Source organism: Alligator mississippiensis, chromosome 1 (assembly GCF_030867095.1).
Source record: "Alligator mississippiensis isolate rAllMis1 chromosome 1, rAllMis1, whole genome shotgun sequence".
In the NCBI taxonomy this organism is placed as follows: domain Eukaryota; kingdom Metazoa; phylum Chordata; order Crocodylia; family Alligatoridae; genus Alligator; species Alligator mississippiensis.
The window spans coordinates 25,273,211-25,297,316 of record NC_081824.1 but is presented as its reverse complement, the minus strand read 5'-3'; the positions used below and the strand labels follow the sequence as shown (position 1 = coordinate 25,297,316).

The 24,106-nt window shown below is 39.7% G+C and overlaps 1 protein-coding gene across 3 annotated transcripts in view; it reads right to left on the bottom strand.

The window, feature by feature from the left end:
* The window catches only part of NBAS (NBAS subunit of NRZ tethering complex), a 385,077-nt gene that overhangs the window by 155,844 nt on the left and 205,127 nt on the right, over window positions 1–24,106 (bottom strand). For all 3 annotated transcript variants that reach the window (XM_059729540.1, XM_059729533.1, XM_059729539.1), the window contains exons 39-40: window positions 16,904–16,980; window positions 16,247–16,384 (exon numbers count right to left, since the gene is read on the bottom strand). In XM_059729540.1, coding sequence (XP_059585523.1) covers window positions 16,247–16,384; window positions 16,904–16,980 — 215 coding nt within the window. The remainder of the gene's footprint in view (window positions 1–16,246; window positions 16,385–16,903; window positions 16,981–24,106) is intronic.

Genomic DNA, 24,106 nt, shown 5'->3' with positions numbered 1-24,106 from the left:
GTCCTGAGTGCCCGGGACCATCCCAGCCTTCTACACAAGAATTTGGTCTTCACACCCAGCACCACCTCTGCCCTGCCCTGCACACTATTATCATGCACCTAATCCAGTGTGCAGGGCCTGGGGCTCCCCATGAGTCCTTGGCAGTGAGGAAGTGGTGCTACCACTCTGCTGCTTCCACATTTCCAGGCCCAAGAGGTTCCCTGTGTACCACTAGACATGGGGCCACAGGCGAAATCTGGCCTGCAGGCCAGGGTGAGCACCCCTCAAAAAATATGTTTGAAAGGATTCACATATTACCCTAGTTTTAATTGGATCAGGAAAGATTTCTGCTGAAACATACATGGAGGGGTAGAAAGCTATATTCTAGAAGCAAGGGTTTCTGCTCTAGAGTCTTGTGGAAAACTGCCTGCAGTAAACACAACTGTAAAATGGATATCTATTTATTTGGGCTGGAGAGTTGCCCAGATGCTATCCACATCACTCCCTTCCATGTCATTAGCTACAGAATTGGCTTTTACCTATACCATAGTGGAAATTAAACATCACCTGGGATGGAATCACCTGATCCCTGTGTACTTGGGGGGAACACTGGACTGAACACTTATCTTCAAAACACATGTAGAGGAGATGAAAGAGCAAATCAGTGCCCACAAATTTCAAAAGCTGGTCACCTCAAAGTGGGGAGTGAACCCAGCTACATTATGAACCACCGCTATGGCTTTGTGGTACTCCAGTGCAGAGTATGCGTGTCTAGTATGGGAACGACCAGTTCACACCAAGACACTAAACCCAGTTCTAAATTACAGCTGTTGTGAAATAATTGGATGTTTAAAGCAAACACCAAAGAATCGCCTGTACTTACTGGTTGGCATTGCACCACCTGGTATCAAAAGAAAGGTAGGAAGCCAAAAAGAATGATCACGGCAGATGGAAGACCCTAGGCATCCACCCTACAGTCCACCCTATGGTCACACAGAACTAACCAAATGGCTTAAAGCACAAAAGAGTTTTGGGACCAATGTTGTGCCCTTGGACACGATGACTGACAGATCACTACTGAGGTTACGGAAGGAAAAATTATACTCAACCAGATGCCCTGACATGGAAGTGGAACCCAAGAGGACCTTCCCAGAGGGGCTGATGCACACTGGTCAATATGGTGATACCTGAATCACCTGTGCACACAAAGTGGAAGATCAAAAACAAACACGATCAAATGGAGCTACTCTCATGACATGAATACATGTGAATGCGGTCAAGTGCAGACCATGGAGCACCTGCTTATTTCTTGACTCCTTGGTCAGACCGGTATAATGGAAAGAGCCATTGCTTACACAGGATTCTGGAAAAAACAGTTTATGACAAGGACACATGAGTAGGAGGTGGCAGAGGCGGAGGCGGCTACAGAAACTGGTGTGCCATATCCTCATTAGCCAAACGAGACCTTAGGCTCAAGCAGACCTTTTCCGTTTTAACTAACCTGTGAAATCATTGCTGGAGTAATATTCTCCTTTTAATAATCAATAATAATAATAAATAAGTAAATATTACTAAAAGCACTAAGATTGTTATGTGCTTCCTGATATAGACTTAAAGAACACATTCCAATCCCTAAGTAATCTGAGACAGGATTTGATGCAAGGACCAACAGACTGAGAGGAGAAGTAAGAGAGAAAGAACCAACCAGTCTGTACAGTTCAGCATAACCGAGTTGAATTATACAAGGTGGGCCCCTGAAGAATCCAGTAGGTGATGTATGTGAACAGCCACATAGGAAATTGTACTTAAGTCTACTTTGAGAGTATGAGTTTGTGTTCAGTCTTCTCAGGCACAAGGCAGGCTGAAGTCCTTCAGCCTGGAGGCGAACTTGCAGGAGACCATGACAGAAAGATCAGAGGCACAGCATGCTTTTTAACCTGTTGAAGCTGGCTAGGGACTGTGTCCTTGAATTTAAGTGCAGGGTAAAACCAGGGTATTGTTCTGGTACCTTCTTTTGCTTATTTATTCTCATATCTCTGACTACTTTGAAGTATGGTTATGGATTTCTTATGCTTGTTCATGTTTTCATAATGTGTTATCTTTTTACAAACCACTTGTTGTCAGTAATATTTGTAATTCCAGAGTATTTGAACATACAGGCTTGCCCATCCTATGGAAAAGAGAATCCATCTTTTCTTAGCACATGACTGGTAAAGAGTGTGATCCTTTTAGCCAGCAAAATCCCCTCTACTAAAGGCTGGCAAGGCATAAGTGAGACAGGTAAAGATGAGGCCCAACGTGTCAAGGAGTTGGCCTCTGGCACATTTTAGCTGGTTCTCAGTGGTCAAATAGCAGACAGCAGCAATGGATTTGGGTCAGAAGGGCACCCTGAAGAAGTACCCTGGAGCGCGTCTCGAAGGCGCACCCAGAGGGTCAAGGCATATCACAATGCGCTTAACAACTTTATTATAAAAGTGTTTATTGAACTTTCAATACAGCCTTTTCCTCCCTTTGTACCATTACTGAGTTTTTAAAAAACTATTTAATAATTGAAATGGCTTAACTACTGTGGGGAATTCAAGTAAGAGGGGATCTAGAAGTTCAAAGTAGAAGTTTAAAACCACATGCAGTCTTCTATTTGCAAGTCGAATGAAAATAATTTTTTGGTAAGACTCTTAGGCACAACCTGGGTTAGCATTCACACATTCAGCACAGGTTAATGGTCCCTTAAGCCTTCTCCACTCATTTGCATACAAGTGAAAGCCTACACAAAATAGAACTGCATAGGCAAAAACACCCTGGTTCGCATGAATACCTGCATTTTGTAACATGAGTTTACCACTAGGAATTCCATTCACACAGACCTAATCCATTGAAGAAACCAATGCACACTTGTGGAGGTACTGCATCTGAATGGTTATATGCTACTATTATCGTTTCTCCTTTTTAAAGGCTATAATAAAGAGGATTTAATAAAGATAAATAAATACATTATTGTTCAGGCCATATTTCTTTAAAAATAATCTTGTCTAACATTTACAGTACAATATACCCCTTCCTGCGGTAGGCAGTGTTAACAGGAATAAATACGTTTTCAAGACACTGCTTAAAAAGAAAGAAATCTGATCAGATTAAGGCATGGTTTCCAACAGAGTTGGTAGAACATCTAAACTAAATTCTTAAATCAAGCTTTCTAATTCTCAACAGATTCCTCTGGTCCAATGAATGTCCTAACAAAACAAAAACAACCAGTCCAAAAATTGTTATGGATAAGACATTCATAAAGGTCTGACGTGTGTTCTTTCTGCATGTCTGCGAACACCCTGAGAATTCAAATTATGGCATTATAGAGGAACTGTACTCTGATATCATATGAACTATGATATGTTTCTCTTATAGACCCATACAACAATTCTCTTGTCAGCTTATTCCATTGTAGCTACACAGAGAGAAACCTGCAAGGTATATGCACTGATGAAAATAAGAAACTGAATTCTTGAGAAGAAATCCAGTATCATTCTCGGGATGTGATGACAGTCAGTAGCAAGTCCTTCTTCTACTCTTCCACAGAGCTACCATCATCAAAACCCCTCTTAGCTGGCATCATGGAAATAGTACTGCTTGAAGCTACAGTTTATTTATGTTAAAAAAATAAAAACAAAAAAATTATTCTGTAAATTAGATTTCACAGAATCATAGAAAATGAGGGTTGGAAGAGTTTTAATATCCTCCTTGTGAGAAAGTTTTTCCTAATATCTCACCTAAACTTCCCTTGCTGCAACTTGAGATCATTGCTCCTTATTCTGTCATCTGCCATCACTGAAAATAGTCCAGCTCCATCGTCTTTGGAACCACCTGTCAAGTAGTTAAAGCCTGCTATTAAATCCCCTCTGTCTTCTCTTCTCCAGACTAAATAAGCCCAGTTCCCTCAGCCTCCTCTCATAAGTCCTATACCCCGGCCCCCTCGCCATTTTTATTGACCTGCAATGGACTCTCTCAAATTTGTCTACATCCTTTCTGTAGTGGGGTCAATTCTCAGCACCCTCAGATACCCATGAGCTTGTATGCATCCAGCTTTTCTAAATAGTCCTTAACCTGTTCTTTCACCATTGTTGGCTGCTCATATTCTCCCCAAACTGTGCTGCCCAATGCAGTAGTCTGGGAGCTGACCTTGCCTGTGAAGACTGATGTAAAAAAGGCATTGAGCACTTCAGCCTTTTCCTCCTCATCTGTCCAGTTGCACTTTGGCTTTCCTGATTTCATCCCTGCATGCATGAGCAATATTCTTATGCTCCTACTTAGTCATCATGTCGCCTGTCACATTTGCTATTCTTCCTGCACATTAAGGTGGCTTGATCCTGTGCCCTCAGTAAAGTTTCTTTAAAATACAATCAGGTCTCTTGGACTCCTTTCCCCCTTCAGACTGGTCTCCTAGTGTTTCATTGTGTATGGCTCCAATCCTGGAAACATTTAAACCCACATTTAACTTTATGGACCATGGATAGTCTCATTTCCATAGGCAGGGCAAGAAGATAAGCATGTGGGTAAATGTTTGCAGAATTAAGCAAATAATGTCTGAAATTATATTACTCAGGGATGGGAACATAGCTTTTAAGTCTGTATAGGGAAGCACATAATCTTAATCCCTTTAATAATATTAATAGTATTTATTAAGCATCACAGCTTATTATATTAAGCAGGACGACTTAACTGTTCTGCCACCAAATTCCAGGTGTTCCTTTTTTGGGGGGGGCCAGTTTAGTTGCTCTTAAAATGGTAATCCCCAGTAACTTGATTTCTAAGAACTGTGGACAAAATGATAATGTTATTTGATGCATACAGTTTCATCAAAATGGGCTGCCATACATGAAACAGCACATCCATGGTAGTCTCAAATTCCAAAAGTTATGACATGACAAGACCACTTCATTTTCTTCCTTGTTTCTTCCTTGCGAAACTCAGGGTAGGGGGATAATACATGTGGAACCATTACTATAGTTTTAAATGACAAGTCTTTACCTTTATTTTTGTGAAGGGAAGTAGTTTTAACTTGATATCTTAGTGCACTGTAAGAAATGTACGACTGTACAATATAAATATTTATACATCCACTAATATGGAAGTCAAATCTCCCTCTTTTCTCATAATAATGCAATAAATATATGCATATTGGAAGAGCAAAAACAAGAATATTTATTTTAACAAATACTCTTGGAAACCCTAAACAGAAGTGTGTACAGTTTGCCTGAATATTCAGGAATATTTTAGCTGATAGTTTATAAAAAAGTCTTGATTATGTTAGGCAACTACTAGATCTAGGAAGTCCAGGCACTACCCACAACTCATATGGGAAGGTCTTCAAAAAAGTGAAATGTAAGGCAACGACCATAGGTGACGTGTATGAGGGAGACCCCCGGGGGGGGGGGGGGGGCATGTGCCCCCCCCAGCCCCCTCCTGAGATTGCCCACCGCTGAAGCCACCACTGGTGTCAGCAGGCAGTTACTACAAATTCTCTGGGGTGGAGATGAAGCACAATCTAGTACTGTATAATTTTTTTTATTCATAATAATTTTGAGAAACGCAGGAGAGGGATTAAATACTGAAAGATCTTGAAGATGAGCTATCCTTTCAACCAAAGATGTAGTGCTTTCAGGTCAAAGGAACATTAGCAGGGTTACATGGCAAATCTCTATCAGATTATAAAACGTACTTCACACCTCTGGATAAATAAAGGGCTTTGAACTCCAAAGCTGTTGAGGCAAGCATTTTCCATGAAAACCTAAATTCATTTAATAAAAAGCTGTTCTCAGAAAAATATGGTACATTTGTTAAAGGATAAATGCTTCTTCAGTTTCTGCTTCAGCCCAGATCCACAAATGAACTTTGGTGTGGTCTTTGGCTCCCAGCATGAAAGTCACAACCCTAAAACAGACACCCAACTTGGGTGAATTAGGTTTCTCAAAATGGAATTCATAATACTTAATACACTGAGCAGGAGGATGTAGAAACCAGAAAACAAAAAACGTTGACGAGAGAGGTGCTTCTTAAATCCTGGCCCATCTTCCAGTTTTGGATGCCTATGAGCAATTGCGATTCACAATTCCAAGTCCCCTTCTGGACCTCAGAGCCTAACATTTCTATGTAAGAATAGACAACTGGCTAGTGTTTTCTTGAAAGAGATGGGTGTCCGTATTTTATACAGCAGTCTAGAGATTAAAGAAACTGAAAGAAGTGAAAGACTTGAGTTCTATGTCCTCCACCACAAGAATGCCCTAACCACCAGAACAGAGACAAAGCTAGAGGCATTCTCAACTTTTTACTGACAATTACACCACTGCATAGAAAAAATGGAAGATTCAAGGGTTCAGTGAAACAGCAAAAGAGTAGGGACCTGCTCCCTCACTAGCATGATTATGCAGCCCAGCATACTTATGTGGGAAGGGAAAGACTCCTGGGCTGAAGGAAGAATTAAAGCAAAACCAAAGACACTTGTGCTCTTTGACATACCACATATGCTCAAATTTGTGGCGGCAACAAATGGTAGTTATTAATTTGTGCTGCTATTTTTTGATGGACCTCTGTTTCTTTTAAGGCAGGAGAGCATAGGCAGCGTCATTAGGCAGGAGCTCCTGGGCTTCGGGGGCCCAATCCCCTACAGGGGAATTCCTGGGGTGTGCAGGATCGGGTCCCTGAAGCCCCAGGAGTACTAGCCTGGGTTTCCCCATTTGCAGACGTGTGCCTTAAATTGGAATCCATGGGTGCACCTCTGTAAGTATGAAAACCCCAGGTTTCCTAGTTAGCAGATAAGTACCAAACAATTGCCTGGGCATGCCTCTGCAAGTAGAAAAACCCAGGGGTCCCATTTGCAGAGGTACACCCTGAGTACTGCCCCACAGGATCAGGTTTCTGAAAACCTGGGAGCAGCAGGGGCCCAACCCTACAGGACCATGGGCAACATGTGTTGTCTGTTCCAGAAAATCTGGTTTATTTTGCAACATCTCGTTATGCCTCAACTAGATACCTCTGCATTGTGGAACCCTTGTAGCAGGGGTGCAGAAAATTAAGCCTACTAGGGCAAAGCAGCCAGCAGCCATAATTCTTTATTAAGCCACTTTATTCACTGAAAAGGGATTTCAAAAGGCAAACAGTCCTGAGCACTCGCTGCATGGCAATTCATTAATCTCTCTCTCTCTATATATATGTCTGCATGTGAGGTCTAGTTTCCTGCTTCCAAACATTATGAGGCCTTGAAGCCAATCAAAGGGGATCGCAACAGTGGTGACCCTCAACTGGAAAAATGTATCTTGCAAATGGCTGTCAGAGTTTGAGTTGTAAACCTGCCCACTAGGTTTACACATGGGACAGTTGCTTAGTTTAGGACATCAACTAGCAGAAAACCCTAAGTGATAGTAGGAAACTTTACGGACAAAGGCTTGGGTATCTGCAGCTTTCAGGTAAGTCAGGGCCTGTATTTGCACACTTGCATTCTGACTAAATTGCACCTAAGTGTCATGTATGGCCTTCAAGTTTTTTTGAAAATCGTAAACACTGAAAGCTTTGGACTTAGTCAGAGGGGCAGAAATACCTACTAATGAAACAGGAGTTGTCTAGCTGTTGTGACTTTCTAAGCTAGTCACAAGGAAGACAGTGGAGACATTCTGCTTTGGATCTCCAAGCAGCATGCTCTGCCAGACTGCAGGCAAATCACAAGGGAAGTCCAACCTGGCAGATTATCGTGTCAGAGGGTGATGTACAATAAAGCCTGAGCCAAAGTAAATGGTTACTTGGCACCCCACTGTCCTCCCCATTTCAAGCCTTCTTGCTACTTCTCATGCTAGAGCTAAGTCATTATAGGTGCAAGTCCCTCCACGCATCTCAGCGTCTGACCTAGTTTAATCCATGAGCAATATTTTCTTTCTTCTTAGACTGCTCACTACAGAACTTGTTCAAACATTAGAAGACTGCCTCATGGAGAGACAACGATGCTGCAGGTAATGAGCAACTTACTGCCAAGTAAAGACACATGAAAGTCTCTATTGCTTGCTGGGGTGTTTTAAAGGCATCTCCTGCCCAGGAAGTTCCTGCTGATTGCTCCCCTAGAGGAGCAATCAAACAAAAAGCCACCATCTGGAAAGCCTCATGAGTGCAAAGCAGTCAATGTTTTTCAGAAATCAAGACAGATGTATTTTAACCTCACCCAACCCCTTCAAATTTTGCCCCTTTTTCTTGCATTCCCAAGCATGATAACTGATGCCCAATCGTACACAGTTGCCAATATGGTGAAGTTAATTTTGATGAAAAATTGCCCAAATAAGCCACAGGTGAATTTTAAAGGACTTAATTGGCTTCATTCTTAAGCTTTTTATCATCAAAATCCCAGTATTCTCAGTACAGTGAACAAAACTCAAAATAACTATTTCACCTCTCCCCTTCAATTTAGATAGTTAGGAAATTTTGCCATGGAATTAATATATATTAAAAGAACACATATAGAAGGTGCAGAACTACAAGGAGTCTGTTCATATAGCCTTCTGAAGTTATTACATTTAAAGATTTCTGGGACTGAAATATCTATGTTAAGGTTTAAATACAGTAAACAGTTTGGGCATGTTAAAATGGAATAATAATGGGAAAAAAATCATCATATACAAGGCAAGTAGGGCCGGTAGGGACCTCACAAGGTCATCTACTCCAGCCTCCTGCTGAAGGCAGGATTGTTCCTGATGATCAAACCAGACGAGTCCCTGTCGAAACTGATCTTGAAAATATGCAAGAATAGAGATTCCACAAATTTTCTAGTAGCTTGTTTCAATACTGCAACTTGAGACCATTGCTCCTTGTCCCCTTTCCTATGGCCAAATAGAAAAACCCATCTCCATCTTCTCTTATTGTGGCCCTTCACTTATCTCTCTGAGGGCATGGGTGCTTCAACAACATATCACAAGGTGATGGACGGGGTGAACTCACAGCAAGTCAACCACCCCGTGTGAACTAAATGTGTGCATGACTACTTGTCAGTGAAAATGGGGCAAGCTATCCTGCTCTCACTATAGCAAAGAATTGGCACATGGGCATGTACTATGGAGTACCCCAAGCACTGTACGATCATACACCCAAGATTACCTTGCAGTAACTGGTTCCAGTATCTATATAAGCAGTGCTCTCAAGGCATTCCATGAAGGATCTTTTCTAAGTCTACCAGAACTGACAGAAATAAAATTAATACAGAAAACAAGACCATATTGGGGCATAAATCTGGAAAATAAAATATCAATTACCATACACAACTATGTAGGTGCTTAGAAAAGCAGCATAAAAGTTGTAGAAACTGAAATGTTAGGGAAGAACTGTTAGATCTAAAACTAATTAAAATATAATATGGCTACCAAAAAGTACAGGGGCAGGGGGAGGTCAGACACCATAATTTTCACTACTATGGGTCTAAGTTTACAGAAAGCTTAGATCCAGATCAGTCATTTTACTACATTTAAATTCAGCACTTAAGGTGTCAAATTTGCAAGGCGATCTACACCAATGTCAGCAACAATTTGGAGTCAGGGGCTGCTTTAATGGAGCTTAGCTCCGAGCGTGTAGCGAGAGTCATTGCTCATGCCCTAACACCACTGCTGCTCTCAGCTGTCCAGCTGCTACATGGGTAAAGCTCCACATCAGAGAAGCCTGCCTAAATGTCACAATTCACCACCTCTCCCCCTGCATTGTGGGCTAGATAAAGTGGCTCCACGGGACAGCTCTGACCTGTGGGTCCATAGGTTGCCAACCCTTGTACTTCAGTGTGAGAAGAACTAGAAATACCCCAATTTTACTTGACCGGTGTTTGGAAAGCAGCTTGAGAAATAAACATTAAGAAGAATCTGAAATTACTGTTCTCCTTTCCTACCAACTCCAAGAAAAAGGAAGATAAGAGACAACGAGAGAAAGTAGGTGTTAAAGGACCACAACAATATGGTTGTGGGATTTACACTTAAACATGGGACTATACAAAAAAACCCATAATTATTTCTTATGAGACAAGTTTAGTCATGAAGTTCTTGGATCAAATTGGAAGTTGAGCTATATGAGAATGCAGTGGAGAAAGGTACAAACGGGTGGCTTGATTTCTTGTTGCCTGTATAAGACAAAACCACCTCTGAAGCAATACAATGATTCAGAAAAATTGCTATCTGGTAAATTTTCTTCCTCACCAGAAACTACCATACGCATAGGCTAGGGACAGAAGTTATACATAAAACGGTATATGTGATAAGAATCTAGTTCCAACCTGTAACACAACAGAAGTTTAGTGCATGTAAACCACTTTCAAAATGGCTGTTTTAAGATAAACCTCGATGGATGTAGTATTAGACTTAAGTGATTTAAGTTAAATTGGTTTATTGAACTTCTGACTCAGATCCCCTCCAGATTCGAGTTAACTCACAGTCCCCCAGCATCCCAGGATGCTTTGAACCCCTCCCCCTTTCAGGGTTGGCAGGTTAGCTTTGGTCCAAGCTGTCTGTTTCAGCCAAGCAAGGAGGCATGCTCTAGCGCCCTCAAGCTTCTGCAGGCATGTGGCTGCATTTCAGGAATCAAAAGTGAATGTCTGTTCACTTGTTTATCAATTCAATCTATACAGCACAGACTAACCTGCAAAGATTGAACTGATTAAGCCTCAGACTTTTTGACTGTCGGTACTTAGCCATGAAGATTGCAAACCCCAATTCAGATGACTGCCTTAACAGGGACATTAGTAAAAATTGACATGCACTTTTTTAAGAAGTAGGTAGTACAAATGGGCATGTCTTTTTACAGTATCTGATGAAGTAAAGTCTCTGTTGATGAAAGCTTATATTATACATCTCTGATTTAGTTGGTCTATAACATGCAAATCTACCCTGCCTTCTGTATATTTTTTAACATGCATTATGGAAGTAGAGTTACATTTTCAGTCTGAATTACCTTTAACTGGTTCCCCCCCCTCAATTCTCCTTCCAATTTTCCAAGAGTTCGAAGGAGAAAGAAACTCTGCCGTTTTTGTCTAAGTGATGACACTTGTCCTGCCCTGAATACAACATATAGCTTTGGGATAGAATGCAATCTTGAACTGTTAACGTATTTTTAAAGAGATTTTAGGTACATTAGGCAATAGTATGAGTTCTGCTGAGACCTGATAGAATTATTTATTATTCCTTCATTACTGCAGATACATGCAATAATTTGACAATATAAAAGGGGGGCAGGAAGGGGGAATCTTCCTAGGTCCACTGCCCCTAGGAACTAAAAAGTCAACTTAAGTTATATTATATGCATGTATGAGTTGAATGCAATAGTCGGTGTACACATCTAAAGCAGATTTACATTCCAACAAGTGGGTTTGAAAAAGAGATGAAGTAGTATGGGAGGGTAGTTTGCTATGTAGAAAGACAAAGAGTTCTGAACGTAATGGGCTACATAAGAAAAGACTGAGTACACATGTGAGAATACAAAGGCGACAGAAAGAGAAGGACAAAGGCAAGGGCTGTGCTGACCTTGAAAAGTGGATAGAAGGCACAGATGATGAACAGCAGCGAAGGAATTTAAGCAAAGAGATAAAGAGGGGGAGAGGTCAGAGAAGATTTGTTTGCTTGCAGAATTTTTGATCAAGAGGCAGATCAAAGAGGAACTGAGGGCCTGAGCCAGGGTTTAAAACAATATTAAGCAAGAGAGAGACATTTTAGACACAACACATGCAGAAAGCATAGTGTTATTATCCATCATGTGAAACCTTAATAATACCAGGCTCCCCCAAAACATGGACAAGAGTATATATACTTGTTATGAAATTACAATGGTTCCATCCAGGAAGAGCACGCACCAACTGCTGAGACTTCCTTAGCCTGATGAGGGGTTTTTGAACCCGAAAGCTTGCTTAATAAATATTCTCCAACTATTTGGGTTGGTCTAATAAAAGATATTAAATTCACCCAAGGAACCTTGTCTGCAATGGTGAATAAGGCATTTCTATTTACTACATGAGTTTATTACTTAACTGAACTGACTGTTTCTGGTCACCATTTCATGCCATATGACTGAAATAACTGGCTTTTATTCACAGAGAGTTGCGGGGGAGCAGGGAAGTGGGGGGCTTTCCTGATTTTTCTCTTCCAATCTTCCATTCAACTTTGAATGAATTAGTCATTAAACCAACCTAACTGAATAAATTGCAAGAAAAGAAGAAATTCTTTCTGCCCCTTGGAGGGAAACAAAACAAAACAAAGTGCTACTCTCTTTAAGCTAATTTAGCTCTTCAAGAAAGTCAGGTTACATCTGTTGACCCAGTGACTTCTACCATGTCAGGGTATAACTTAAAAAAAATAACAGCAAACATATACTGCATTTTAATGTAATTGATTTTAACAAACTATAGTGAGATTAGGCTGCAATACAGATTACCAATTGCATATTTTAATTGTAACATACATACATACATACACAACTACACACTACTGCATAATTTAATTGTAACTATATACATACACACACACACACACGTTACTTAAACCTTATATGTTTGTATTTGTCCATTATCCTCATATTTTCACTTATCTCACAGACTGACAATTAGTTAACTGCTGAAGTTTACTATTAAATCTCTCACTAATGCTGAGCTCTAAGATAAAATTTAGAAGTAACACAATAAATCATTCAGAACTCTTTAAGAGACTTCTTTGGGCACTTGATGAGATTTATTCCACTTACCTCTTGGTTGGATTATAGCAATACTGAAGAATGGAGCACAAAATTATCAATCTTCAGGAAAGCTGGATTGGTTTTGAATATTAAAGTATCATCTCAGCAACATGTGTGCACCACAGACAATGTTGTCTATAGGGGTTCCTCATGGTATATCTTGGCACGGTCACATTTTATGTCCTTATGTTTAACATACTCAATTCTGTATGCCAAAGAAATCCAAAATATTGCCTAGAGCTCTAGGATAATGACCATAGAATTTTACTCAGATTTGATGGAGCCTTCTACAATTATGGGTACAGCTCACACAGACAAATGAGAGAGACTTCTTCATGGTTGCTGAGAGATTTTGGAAGGAACTCTCACAGGAACTAAAGATCAATATCACAGTGCTTACCTACTGTGTCAGGTACAAGGCACAGTGCACTTCTTTTGACCATTTCTTTGCTAATAGAACAACATAGAAAGTTGCACTAATTCCTTTGTTCAAAAATAATTCCATACATTGTTTTCCCTTTAGGGAAAGAAGGTAGGAGAACAAATTACATACCACATAAATTATGCAGGTCATTTAATGCCTTACTAGAAAGTGCTTAGATCGCTTAGCAACAGAGGCTGCATGAGATCCTGTATAGAATAAATTTCCATAACGGAAGACATTACCAGATGTGGAATACGGCTATTCCAGGAAGAGGAGGAGACAAATGAACTGAAGAAGATTCAAGGCAGTTGAAATTGAAAGAGGGAACCCCCCCGCAACAATGTAACAAGCTCATTTGTGGAGGATGCCAATTTAAAACCATATCTTGCTCACATAACACTATAAAAACCCTAGTACCCTCTAGAGACATTGAGCAATAAGCAAAGGACAAGTAGATATTCGAGAAGTCAATTATATGAATGCTCCCTTCTACACAATGCCTCCCTAGCCCTCACAAGATCAGCTGTTCCACTCTATTTGCAGATGGGCCAACAGTCTGCAAGACTGTCCAGTTTCCAAAACCCTTACTATGATAATTTATGGGCTGGGATTTCGCATCAGTTACCAAAGTGAAAGTGTCTACTATTTCACAACACTGCAAGACAAGCTACAGACCTAATGACCAGAAAAGAACGGTCATGGTCAACAAATGTTTTGTTTTCTTACTTTCAAATGGGAGGGAATCAGGAATGAAAACATTTTTTACCTGATAATTTTCTGCTAACTTATTTTTCCTTCATCTATCATTAATATGGTAATGGCTGCACACCCCACTTTATCACTCCGTCCCCCCCAATATACATACACACAATTCAGAGCTGGCTTAATATTGTTGTCAGATGTGAGACTGCTAAACCTAGCTCTTCAGCACAGGCCACCAGTAAAGTAGTCCAAAGCTGTAGAAACATGTAAGCACCAGGTTTTTAGCATAAGAAAATTGGTTGATATATTAATTAACCTTAGGACAATTATATTTTAAGTCTCCTTTTAGAAGGGAAAAGGAAAATCACTCTGCATTCTTGCCATATACCAGACTACTAGGGCTATGCGAAGCTTCAGTTGCTGTTTTGATTCAGAGGAGATTCAGTGGCCAAACCTCCAAATCTGAATTGAATCGGGAGACCAATAAAAAGGTCCAAATTGATCCGAAGCTTCCAAATCAATTAGGAAAAGATTTGGAGGAAAATTAGAGATTCAGACAGTCCCCGCTCGCTGCCACAGGGAGCTAGACCCGGATTTCATGCCAGTAAGTAGGGGGCGGGAGAGGGGACCATGGAGGGACCCCCACCAGGCCGTATCCAATGCCTGCTCCCCCAGCCTCCCTGAGCACCCTCCGACCCCTGCCTGCTCCCAGCCTGGTCAGTGGCTGCCCCACCCAGCCCCAGTTTCCCCATGCTTTGAAAAAAAAAAAAAAAAAGGCCCTCATTTACTAAGTGCTGCAGTCAGGGCCTCTGGGGGCATGCAGTATGGGGCAGATCGCCCCCCCCCCAAACCTGGCAGGAGCTGGTGAATGTGGGGCTTGTTTTTTGTGTTTTTTTTAAAGCGCCGGGATGCTGGGGCCAGGCAGGGCAGCCATTGATGTGGCTGGGAGAACGGGCACAGGATGAGGCCTGTTTCTTTTGGAGATTTGGCCGATTTGGCAGTGGCCGAATCTCTGAATTAGATTCAGCCTAACTGATTTGGGACAATGATTAGAATCACCAAATTGAATCACTATCCCCCAAATCAGCTGAATCCTAAGCGAATACTAGCCACTTCACACAGGCCTACAGACTACCTTGCAGGGCTGAATGAGAAAAGAAGCTGCTCATACACGGAAACTCATAAGGAAAGAATTTCTCATTCCGCTGCACAGCTTCTCTCCTCATTCATCGCTACTGGGAAATAGCAAACAGTAAATCACACAAGTAGGGAAAGGGTGGGAGGAGCAAGTTTTAATTATTATTAGAGGAGGCTATAAGGATAAAAGAATAGAAATTTGCAGAAACAAAACTCAGTGATTACAAACTAAGGAATTATGTGAGAACCAACTGGGAACATCCTTCTATCAAAGGGGGATTCTGCAGAAGAATGAAGCATTACTTCACAAATCCTCCTCAAACAAGACTCAGTCACTTCCTTAGTATCTCAAGGAGCTTCCATAAAGACCAGCATGTTGGCTGGTACAGGATTTTAAACCCCATGCCTACAGAACTTTTAAAGTCCTAAAGCTTCAATATTTTTGACTGAATTAAATGAACAGGAAACAACTGGTATGTTCACACAATGTGAACAAGATATTAATTATCTGCATTATCATAATACAAAGGAGGCATAGTCATGGATCAGAATTCCAGAACACAAGGAGTGATATCATCCATTGGTGGAGAAGGGGAAGGAGGAGATAGACTATGGCAAATTACAACTGTAGAGCAAAATGGTCAGGAGAAACTGAAGCATTAACTTGTTCAACAACTCCTGGAAGCAGAAAAATCTCATGGCCTCAAAAGAAAGGACAGATACTTGTCCTAGAGCCTCGAGCCACAAAATTGAACTGCCCCTGAATTCCAGAGGTGGGAGACATTAACCATTAGTGATGGATGGGGGATAATCTGGGTAGTAGGAAACAATCTGTCAAGGCAAATTATTGAATCATTAAGACTTAGGAATTATTTTCAATGCAGCAGCCTGTAACGTAAGTTTCAGCAGAACAATACTCTATCACAAAAAAGGAAGTCCTTTCAAATAACGGAGTTCTTATTTGGATGGACATTCCACTCTTCCCAGAAAGTACTGCGAGCAGCCATATTATGACTATCAGTATTGTAAAGTAATTTGAAGACTGAAAGTGCTAATGCACTTATGTAGTATACAGCCTTATGCATCAAAAGCATGTACTATTTTTGTTTTTTTTTTTAATATTAAGCATCTGTCAGTTTACAGAACACTAGAAGAAATAACTACTGGCAGTATGCCTGCCCAGAGTGAGAGTCAAATCTGCTCCTTAAGTCATGTACTAACTTTTTATGCTAGATTTTATATTGCATATTAATGAATACAGTAAAAAAAAAGAGAACAAACCCTATAGAGGGGGTGGCATTTGTCCTTGAAACACGGTGCCAAACAAGCATAAATCTGCAGGCTATAGTAATAACTTGCCAGCTGGAGCGATAAAGCAGAATGTGACTGCTTTTCAAAGCACTTGTTGGCATCTACCACCTAGGAGAAAAAGCAGTGTTATTTTAAAAGAAAGAATTAAAAATCATACCACTTTAAGTGCACAAACTTTTTAGAAACTATTGCCAAGCTGGGGTTATGAAATAGCTATGAATGCATCCCACCTTTCCCTCCAAAATTAAATAACCACATAGCAAAAATGGGCATCACAAAAATATAATTACAAAAATATAATACTGTATTAGTCTATACCAAACCTAACATCAACTCTCATTCAACTGCAAAGTTATGAACTTCATTTGAGTTATTAATCAACAAAAAAAGCTCTTTTTAATGTAAAAAAAAAAAAAAATCTTTCTACCACTCTCCCAAGTCATGGCTGAACCCTTGAAGGGCCTATCAATATCTTCTTCATACTTATCTGCTCAACCTGTATTTTATTACAATAAAACATACTAATTTTAACAAAACTATAAGAATATTTTTTAAAACAATTATAAGAACTTAATACATGGATAGCACTTGAACAGGAGCTCAAATACAAAATCAGTGTAGACATACCTGTGGTAATGCAAGCAGATATGCAAGAGACAAGGTCATATCATTTGGTAAGGCATCATTAGCCAGTTGTAGGAGAACTGAAATACATGAGAAGAGGGAAGAAGGCACTGATTACTGATCCATCTGCCCTTTGTAGCTAAAAAGTGAAATGTTTTTCCATATAACCATGCTTTACTAGATACTAGCTTGAAGCATTCTATACATGTTTAATTAAACACTAATCAGTGCAATCCAGAAACAGATAATGTGCAATTAAACTGCAATGTTGCTTCACCTTAACTTGCAGGCCAGTGTTTTATACATTAATCCAACAAGATGAAATAGTGCAGTAACAGATGCTAACCCAAACTGCTGAAACATCCTCTAACCTGATTTACAACTAAATCTGGTGGTTGTAAAAATCAAGGCAGTAGTATAAAGTTATGAGCATTAAAGAAACCAAGGAGAGGAACAGAGTAATATATGTCATCTACCCAGCTCTAATCATCATGACAACTTATAATTGTACACAACAAAAATCTTAACTTTACTGTCTTCTTAAGACAAAAAAAATGGCACCAAAAGCAGTACATGCAATTTTAAAGAAAACTCTCTAAAACTAAGTGCTGATTAAGACAGGTGAATACCTGGAAGTAGCTGTACAAATCAGCTCGTTCAGATGATGTATCTGATGAAGTGTGTAGAAATTAGTTAACTGCATCACTGAATTATTTCTGAAGTGGTAAGAAAAAGATGAGATACCAACAGACTGGAGAGACACCAACCTTGTAATCCAAACCTGACTGACATGAATGGAAAGTCACCTATTTTCGTACTGACTTTCCAGCAAAGGAAAGAATAACTTTCCTGCCAACAATGTTATCCTGTAAGTATAAAATCCATCCATACTAACAGAACAACTATTTGGGAGTAAGAAGTGGGGAGGGGAAGAGAAGAAGAGTTAGAGTGTCTACATGATATTGCGAAAATAAGCAATAACTTTTGTTTTTAACAAATTGTGACTGTTTGGCAGGAAAATTCTGGCAGGATAGACAAACCAAACCCCCTCCGTACTGAAGTATATAGCATGTTTTCTGGCCTTGGCTTTCCAATATTCCTTCCCTGCCAAGATAGGCAACCGGAAAAAGGAGAGTGCCTGAAGAAAATGTTGAGTGCAATACTCCAAAGCCAACTTGGCTGGTTCTCTTTCAGAGTGTTTAAGTTGCAAGCGAAACTGGGTGCGGAAAAAAGTCAACGTGTCTGAAAAACATCTCCCATCTACAGTCTAATTTTTACACTATCTACAGACTATAAAATCAGTGTGGGGAAATTAAAAGGAAGATGACTATGCCTTAGTCTAGGAAAAAAAAAAAAAAGATCCTATCTACCTCTAGCATAAGAACAACTTTTTTTCTTTTCTTGTAAGATTCTGAGTCATATGTAGAGAATAGGGGTTTCAGTGATAGAAGGATTTCCTACACTGTGGCTGAGTGGTAGGGAGCTTTGCCCATACCACATGTGGGGGGTGGGGAGAAGCAGTGGTGGCAGCAGCTGCATCATAAATAGCAGCACACCACAGACCCAAGCTGGTTTGTTTTATACCACTGCTCAAAAAACACTGACAACCACTACTCTATAGGCATCCTATTTGTATATGCATGCTAGTAAGAAGCCTTAGAGAGAGCTCCTTCTACAAACTGCAAATGAGAGAAATTGCAACATACGGATGCTCCTTCTAATATGCACTCTTACATGACAAGGAATTTGGTTATACTGGATATATGTATGTCTCTGAAAGCATTATGTGACAAGAAAATTATGTGCAGTCCTCAGCTGATCAAATGGAGTATTCAGTTGTTAAATCCTTGTTAAGCAGACAATGAATAGCAGCAGCTTTCTCAGGAAGTTTTAAAGTGCTTTATTTTTTAAACCTAACTTATAGCTCCAGGAACCATTAATTTTTTTTTATAAATGCATAGCTATAACACATACATCAAGAATTGCATTAAGAATTAGAAATATGCTAAAAATCGCCTTGTTGGCAAATATTCAGTGGTCTGTCTTCATCAAAATATAGTATGATGCCCCTAAGAGGTCTAGCTTTCTATTAAGATGAGAAGAAAAGACTGGCCATGGATACATACACCATTGTAGATGCATGATCCTATATAGTCAAGTTTAGCTGAGAGTTGTACAAACAAATGTGGCACCGTGGCCAAAAAAAAGTTAATATTATTTTATTCTATTTAGACTCCTGTACCATGTCCATCACCACTGGACTCAAGTTCTCTTTAAAAATGCATATAAGAATATGACAACTGATTATCACATGCAATATTTCCTCCCGAAGGAAAAATGCCCATGGATTAAAAAAATAAGGATCTCAGATTATGCATAAATTATGGTTTATATCTGCTATGTTGTGTGTTTTTATTACTGACAGCAAGGCATGTGCCTTGACTTTGCACTTGGAACCGGAAGTATAGAAGATTAGAGTGGTGGTTAGATTCTGTAGTGTCTGCATTCTTGGATGAGGTCCTTAGGATAAACGTAACCATAATACCATTCCCTAATTAGACATCTGAGGTATATATGAGCACTTCTCATCATATGTAAAATTAAACATTTCCTTGGTTGAGTATGAAGAGGTTGATTATACAAAGCACAATAAAGGTTAGGCCTTCATAAGTAGGCTGTAATTATCCTGTCTCGGGTAATCTGAAAGGACCTAGTACTAATCCTTTTCTTTTTTCTACCTACTGCCATGTCTCAGTTATGCTCTTCAATCACAGTAATGAGTACGCTGTGTTTTTCAAGGGCATTTGAGAGTAGCAATTTGACAGAATTCTTCTAAAGTGGATCTTCCAACTCCCCAATAATTCAAAGTTGCTTTTCTGAATAATTTGAAGTTACCAGGGATAACTAGTCAACAGCTCTCCTCTAACAGATAGGTCCTCCACCAAAGATACTGTAAGCCAGACTTTACTCCAGAACCATCAAAAAAGGTAAGATTTTTGCTGCAGATAAAAAGCTGCTATGTAACTATTGAAAATAATAATCATGATGTGGAGTACATTTTGGGTGATGCTTTTTGTTATCTCTGGATTTAGAGCCAAACAAACCCATTGTGCATAGAGCTCACACAATTTTAACAGCTCAACTCAAGCCTACAAAGACAAGTGCTTTGGGTATAGGTAAATAGGAGGGTTTCCAAAACTGCCATGTCACATAAGAGCAATTCTCCAAGCCAGTGTTAGACCTGTTTGTGACATGAATCAATCAAAGGGCTATTCCTCTTCAATATCTTATATTAATTCCTAATATGCCAAGTGTTCCTGTCACACTGGCCCCTAATCTTAGCTTAGACCACTTCTTGGAGATCCCACTGAAGCCAAAGGGAATTTTGCTATTGACTTCAAAAGGAGTTGCACTGTTTCCTTACTTTATATTATTTTAGGTTTTTTTCTGAAATAAAAAAATAAAATCAGGAAGATTTGGAATTGTTAAAACCAAGGATCACAGAAAAAAATATTTAGTAAGTTGATTTGCACCACATAAACCAAATGGCTTTCTGGAAACCCTAGAATGGGATCTTTCAAAGCAACATTCACAGGAAGAAAACAACCAGCATTATTAATTTAAAAATCATTATCCATTAAAGCAGCCAGATAAATAAACAACCTATCCTTATTTTGTGTATAAACATCTGTCTACTGAGCCGTCAGGATTCCCCAACCAGAACTGACCAGATTCCTATCCCCATCTCTTTTAAGGTTTAAATAATTTTCTAATGAATTTAAAGTTGTCACAGTTCAAATCTAACCTGTCATCTATTGAAGAATCAGACACAAGGAACATATTTTGTTCAATAAACTCAGAATATATATAAAGATTAGATAATACTAAATTGCTACTCTGAGTTTACTCATTTTAACAACTGCTGATTTAGACTTCTAAGCAATATTCATGTGTATTTGCCCATATAGATTTGTTAATTAAACAATACATTGATGAGACCTGTTGCATGAGAACTAAATATTTTTCCATATCATGGAAAGAAGATATGTTGTTAAAGCGCAAATGATACTGCTGTACATTAGCCTTTGCAGTTACACTATTGTATGGAGAGTTCACTGTTAAGAAGGGGGCTGTTTCATCATCCAGAGAAGGGGAATACCATCAATTTATTGCCAGAGCCATTTAAAGTCCTTCCCTCTTGGCATAATATATTGATCAAATCATAAAACTTATGAGCATCACAAAACACAACAAAACACTATTCTCAGGTGTCTCCTCTTGCTTCAGTTTGTCCCCGCTAGATGGAAAATATGCGTCTTCCATCTCTTGTCCCCATGAACCCAATTCCTTGTATATGCTACCATATCACGACAGGCGGAAAACCCTTTTAAGCTGGTGATTTCTCCTGTCACACTCTTGTCAGGAGTTATCTGCTATTATTCCTAAATGCTCAAAAATCATGACTTTCCATGACACATCCCACATCCTGTAAAAACACCTACATTTTTTAAATTCCTGGATAAAAGATCTGGCAATCATCTGTATTAACACGCATTAAATTGCATCCAGGTTACCAAACCATTCAGATTTATCCTAAAAGTGTGCTGTTCTTACTATTGAACAATTCATTAAGTGTGTCATCCAATAACTTATCAGCGATCTTTTATTTTCTGCCAAATACCCGGTTTACATAACAGCAGTTCTGTCTAGAATTGATTCATATAAGAACAGGTCCTTCCAACCAAATCCTACATCCATTTCTACGATGAGCCTCCATTAATAATTGTATCGAGGTTTTTCCGTTAGCCAGCTGAAGGCATGGGAAAAAGAAAGGTGTCCACAATCAGGAGCTAGGTGTGCCACACGTGCTTGAACAGATGTTTGAACTGCAGAAGTTGTTATTACTATATTTCCTGCTTAAAATGTGCATACATTTTCCACCAGTTGATTTCTGGAAAAAAGGTACATACTATTTTTGAGAAAATACATTAACTACTTTTTAAAAATAAATTTACTAGGTGAGTGAAGGAAAAAGAATTGTTATCCTGATACCCCTTCCTACTGGTGGTAGTATAAAAAAGAAAGAGCATTTAGAGCTCCTTCTTTTAATAAGAGACCTGGAGAGAAGGGGAAACACAGACTTCTGTCTCCCACATGGACAGAGCTCTAATGGGAAAATGGTTGGACAATGAGAACATAGGCATGTGTATGTATGGGAGCAGTGTTGAACAGGTCATCATAGAAACACAGAAATCAGGAAATTCGGGTTTGAGGGGGCCTCAGGAGGTCATCTAGTCCAACCCCTGGCTCAAAGCGGGACCACCCCAGTTAGATCATTCCAACCATAGCTTTGACAAGCCAGGCCTTAAAAACCTTCAAGGATGGAGATTCCAGCATCTCTCTAGGTAACCTGTGCCAGTGTTTCACCATCCTCCTAGTGAGAAAGTTTTTCCTAATATCTAACCTAAATTGCCCTTGCTGCAATTGGCAACCATTGCTCCTTGTTCTGTCATCTGCTACCACTGAGAACAATCCAGCTCCATCCTCTTTGGAAGCCCGCTTCAGGGAGTTGAAGGCTGCTATCAAATTCCCCTCTCGTTTCTCTGCTGGAGACTAAATAAACCCAGTTCCCTCAGTCTCTCCTCATAAGTCATGTGCCCCAGCCCCCAAACCATTTTCACTGTCCTCCGCTGCAGTCTCTCCAATTTGTCCACATCCTTTCTATATTGGGGGGCCCAAAACTGGACAAAGTACTCCAGATGTGGCCTCACCCATGCTGAATAGAGAGGAATAATTACTTCCCTCAATCTGCTGGCAATGCTCCTACTAATGCAGCCTAGTATGCCATTATCCTTCTTGGCAACAAGGGCACGCTGCTGACTCATATCTATCTTCTTGTCCACTGTAACCCCCAGGTCCTTTTCTACAGAGCTGCTGCTTAGCCAGTCAGTCTCCAGGATGTAGCAGTGTATGGGATTCTTCTGTCCAAAGTGCAGGATTTTGCACTTGTACTTGATGCACCACATGAAACTTCCTTTGGCTCAAGCCTCCAATTCATCTGGGTCACTCTGCATCTTAGCCCTACACCCCAGCATATCTACTATACCCCCCCCCCCCCAGTTTGGTATTATCCACGAACTTGCTGAGGGTTCAATCCATCCCATCTTCCAGATTGCTAATAAGGATATTGAACACGAGAAAGAACAGAACACTTTAAGGAAGATCTCATATTCATTGAGGTTTCATAGAAAATTTGCCTTTTTTTTGGAAACTCAGTTCAAAGGCTTTAACTTTAACAGCTGTACAAAGATTTAATATTTTGTCTTCAAAGAGTAGTGAGCATCACACTAGTCGAGACAAATTCCAACTGAGATCAATTTTAGGAGAATTAGATCCAATGTTTGAAGCTATGCCAAAAGAATAGTATATCTGCAAATGCACAGATTTTAAAGAAAATATATGTTCTCAATTCCATTTTCAAATGACCTCAGATTTCTACTACGAATCCTACTATACCTCCCCATGCATTAGGGCTTATTTCAAGACAGCCTTTGTAAATACAGGCACTTCAGAATATATTGGAATAGTTCTTTTTTAAATAACAAGCAATAGTGGGCTATCTACTAGCAGAAATGTGTCTTCTAAAATTTAGAAGAAAATAAACTTGTCTGTTGACCACACCATGTGGACCACCATTGCTTTTTTTTTGCTGTGGAATTTGATGCCATGACCTTTCTAGCAAAGGGCAGAAAGTACAAGAAAAGGATACCATGAATTATGTGATCTCTCTTATTTTTAGTATCTCATGACTTAAGAGGAGGATCAGCAAGCTCAAATTATTCATAGAAAGTCTTAATTACTGCTGATGCTTCTACAACCGAGAGAAGAAATTTGCTTCCTGATCCATGTTCAGAGGGAATGTCTCCCTTGCACAAATTTCCCCCTCCCCCACCCTTTCTTTTTTTGCAATTCAAAATATTGGTGCACCTACTTTGGAACATAAATCAAAGCAACTTTAGGATATGAAATGCTGTTCTTTGCTTATTTAGAGTATGAGCCTAATCCCACGGAAATGGAAAGACTCCCACTGATTTCAATGAACTTTGGATCAAGCCCCTAATGCTTTGGTTTTGTCCAATCAGCATGACGCTATCCTCAGGGAAGGAGCATGCACAGTCAATTCAGTCTTTAGTTTACTTTTGCACA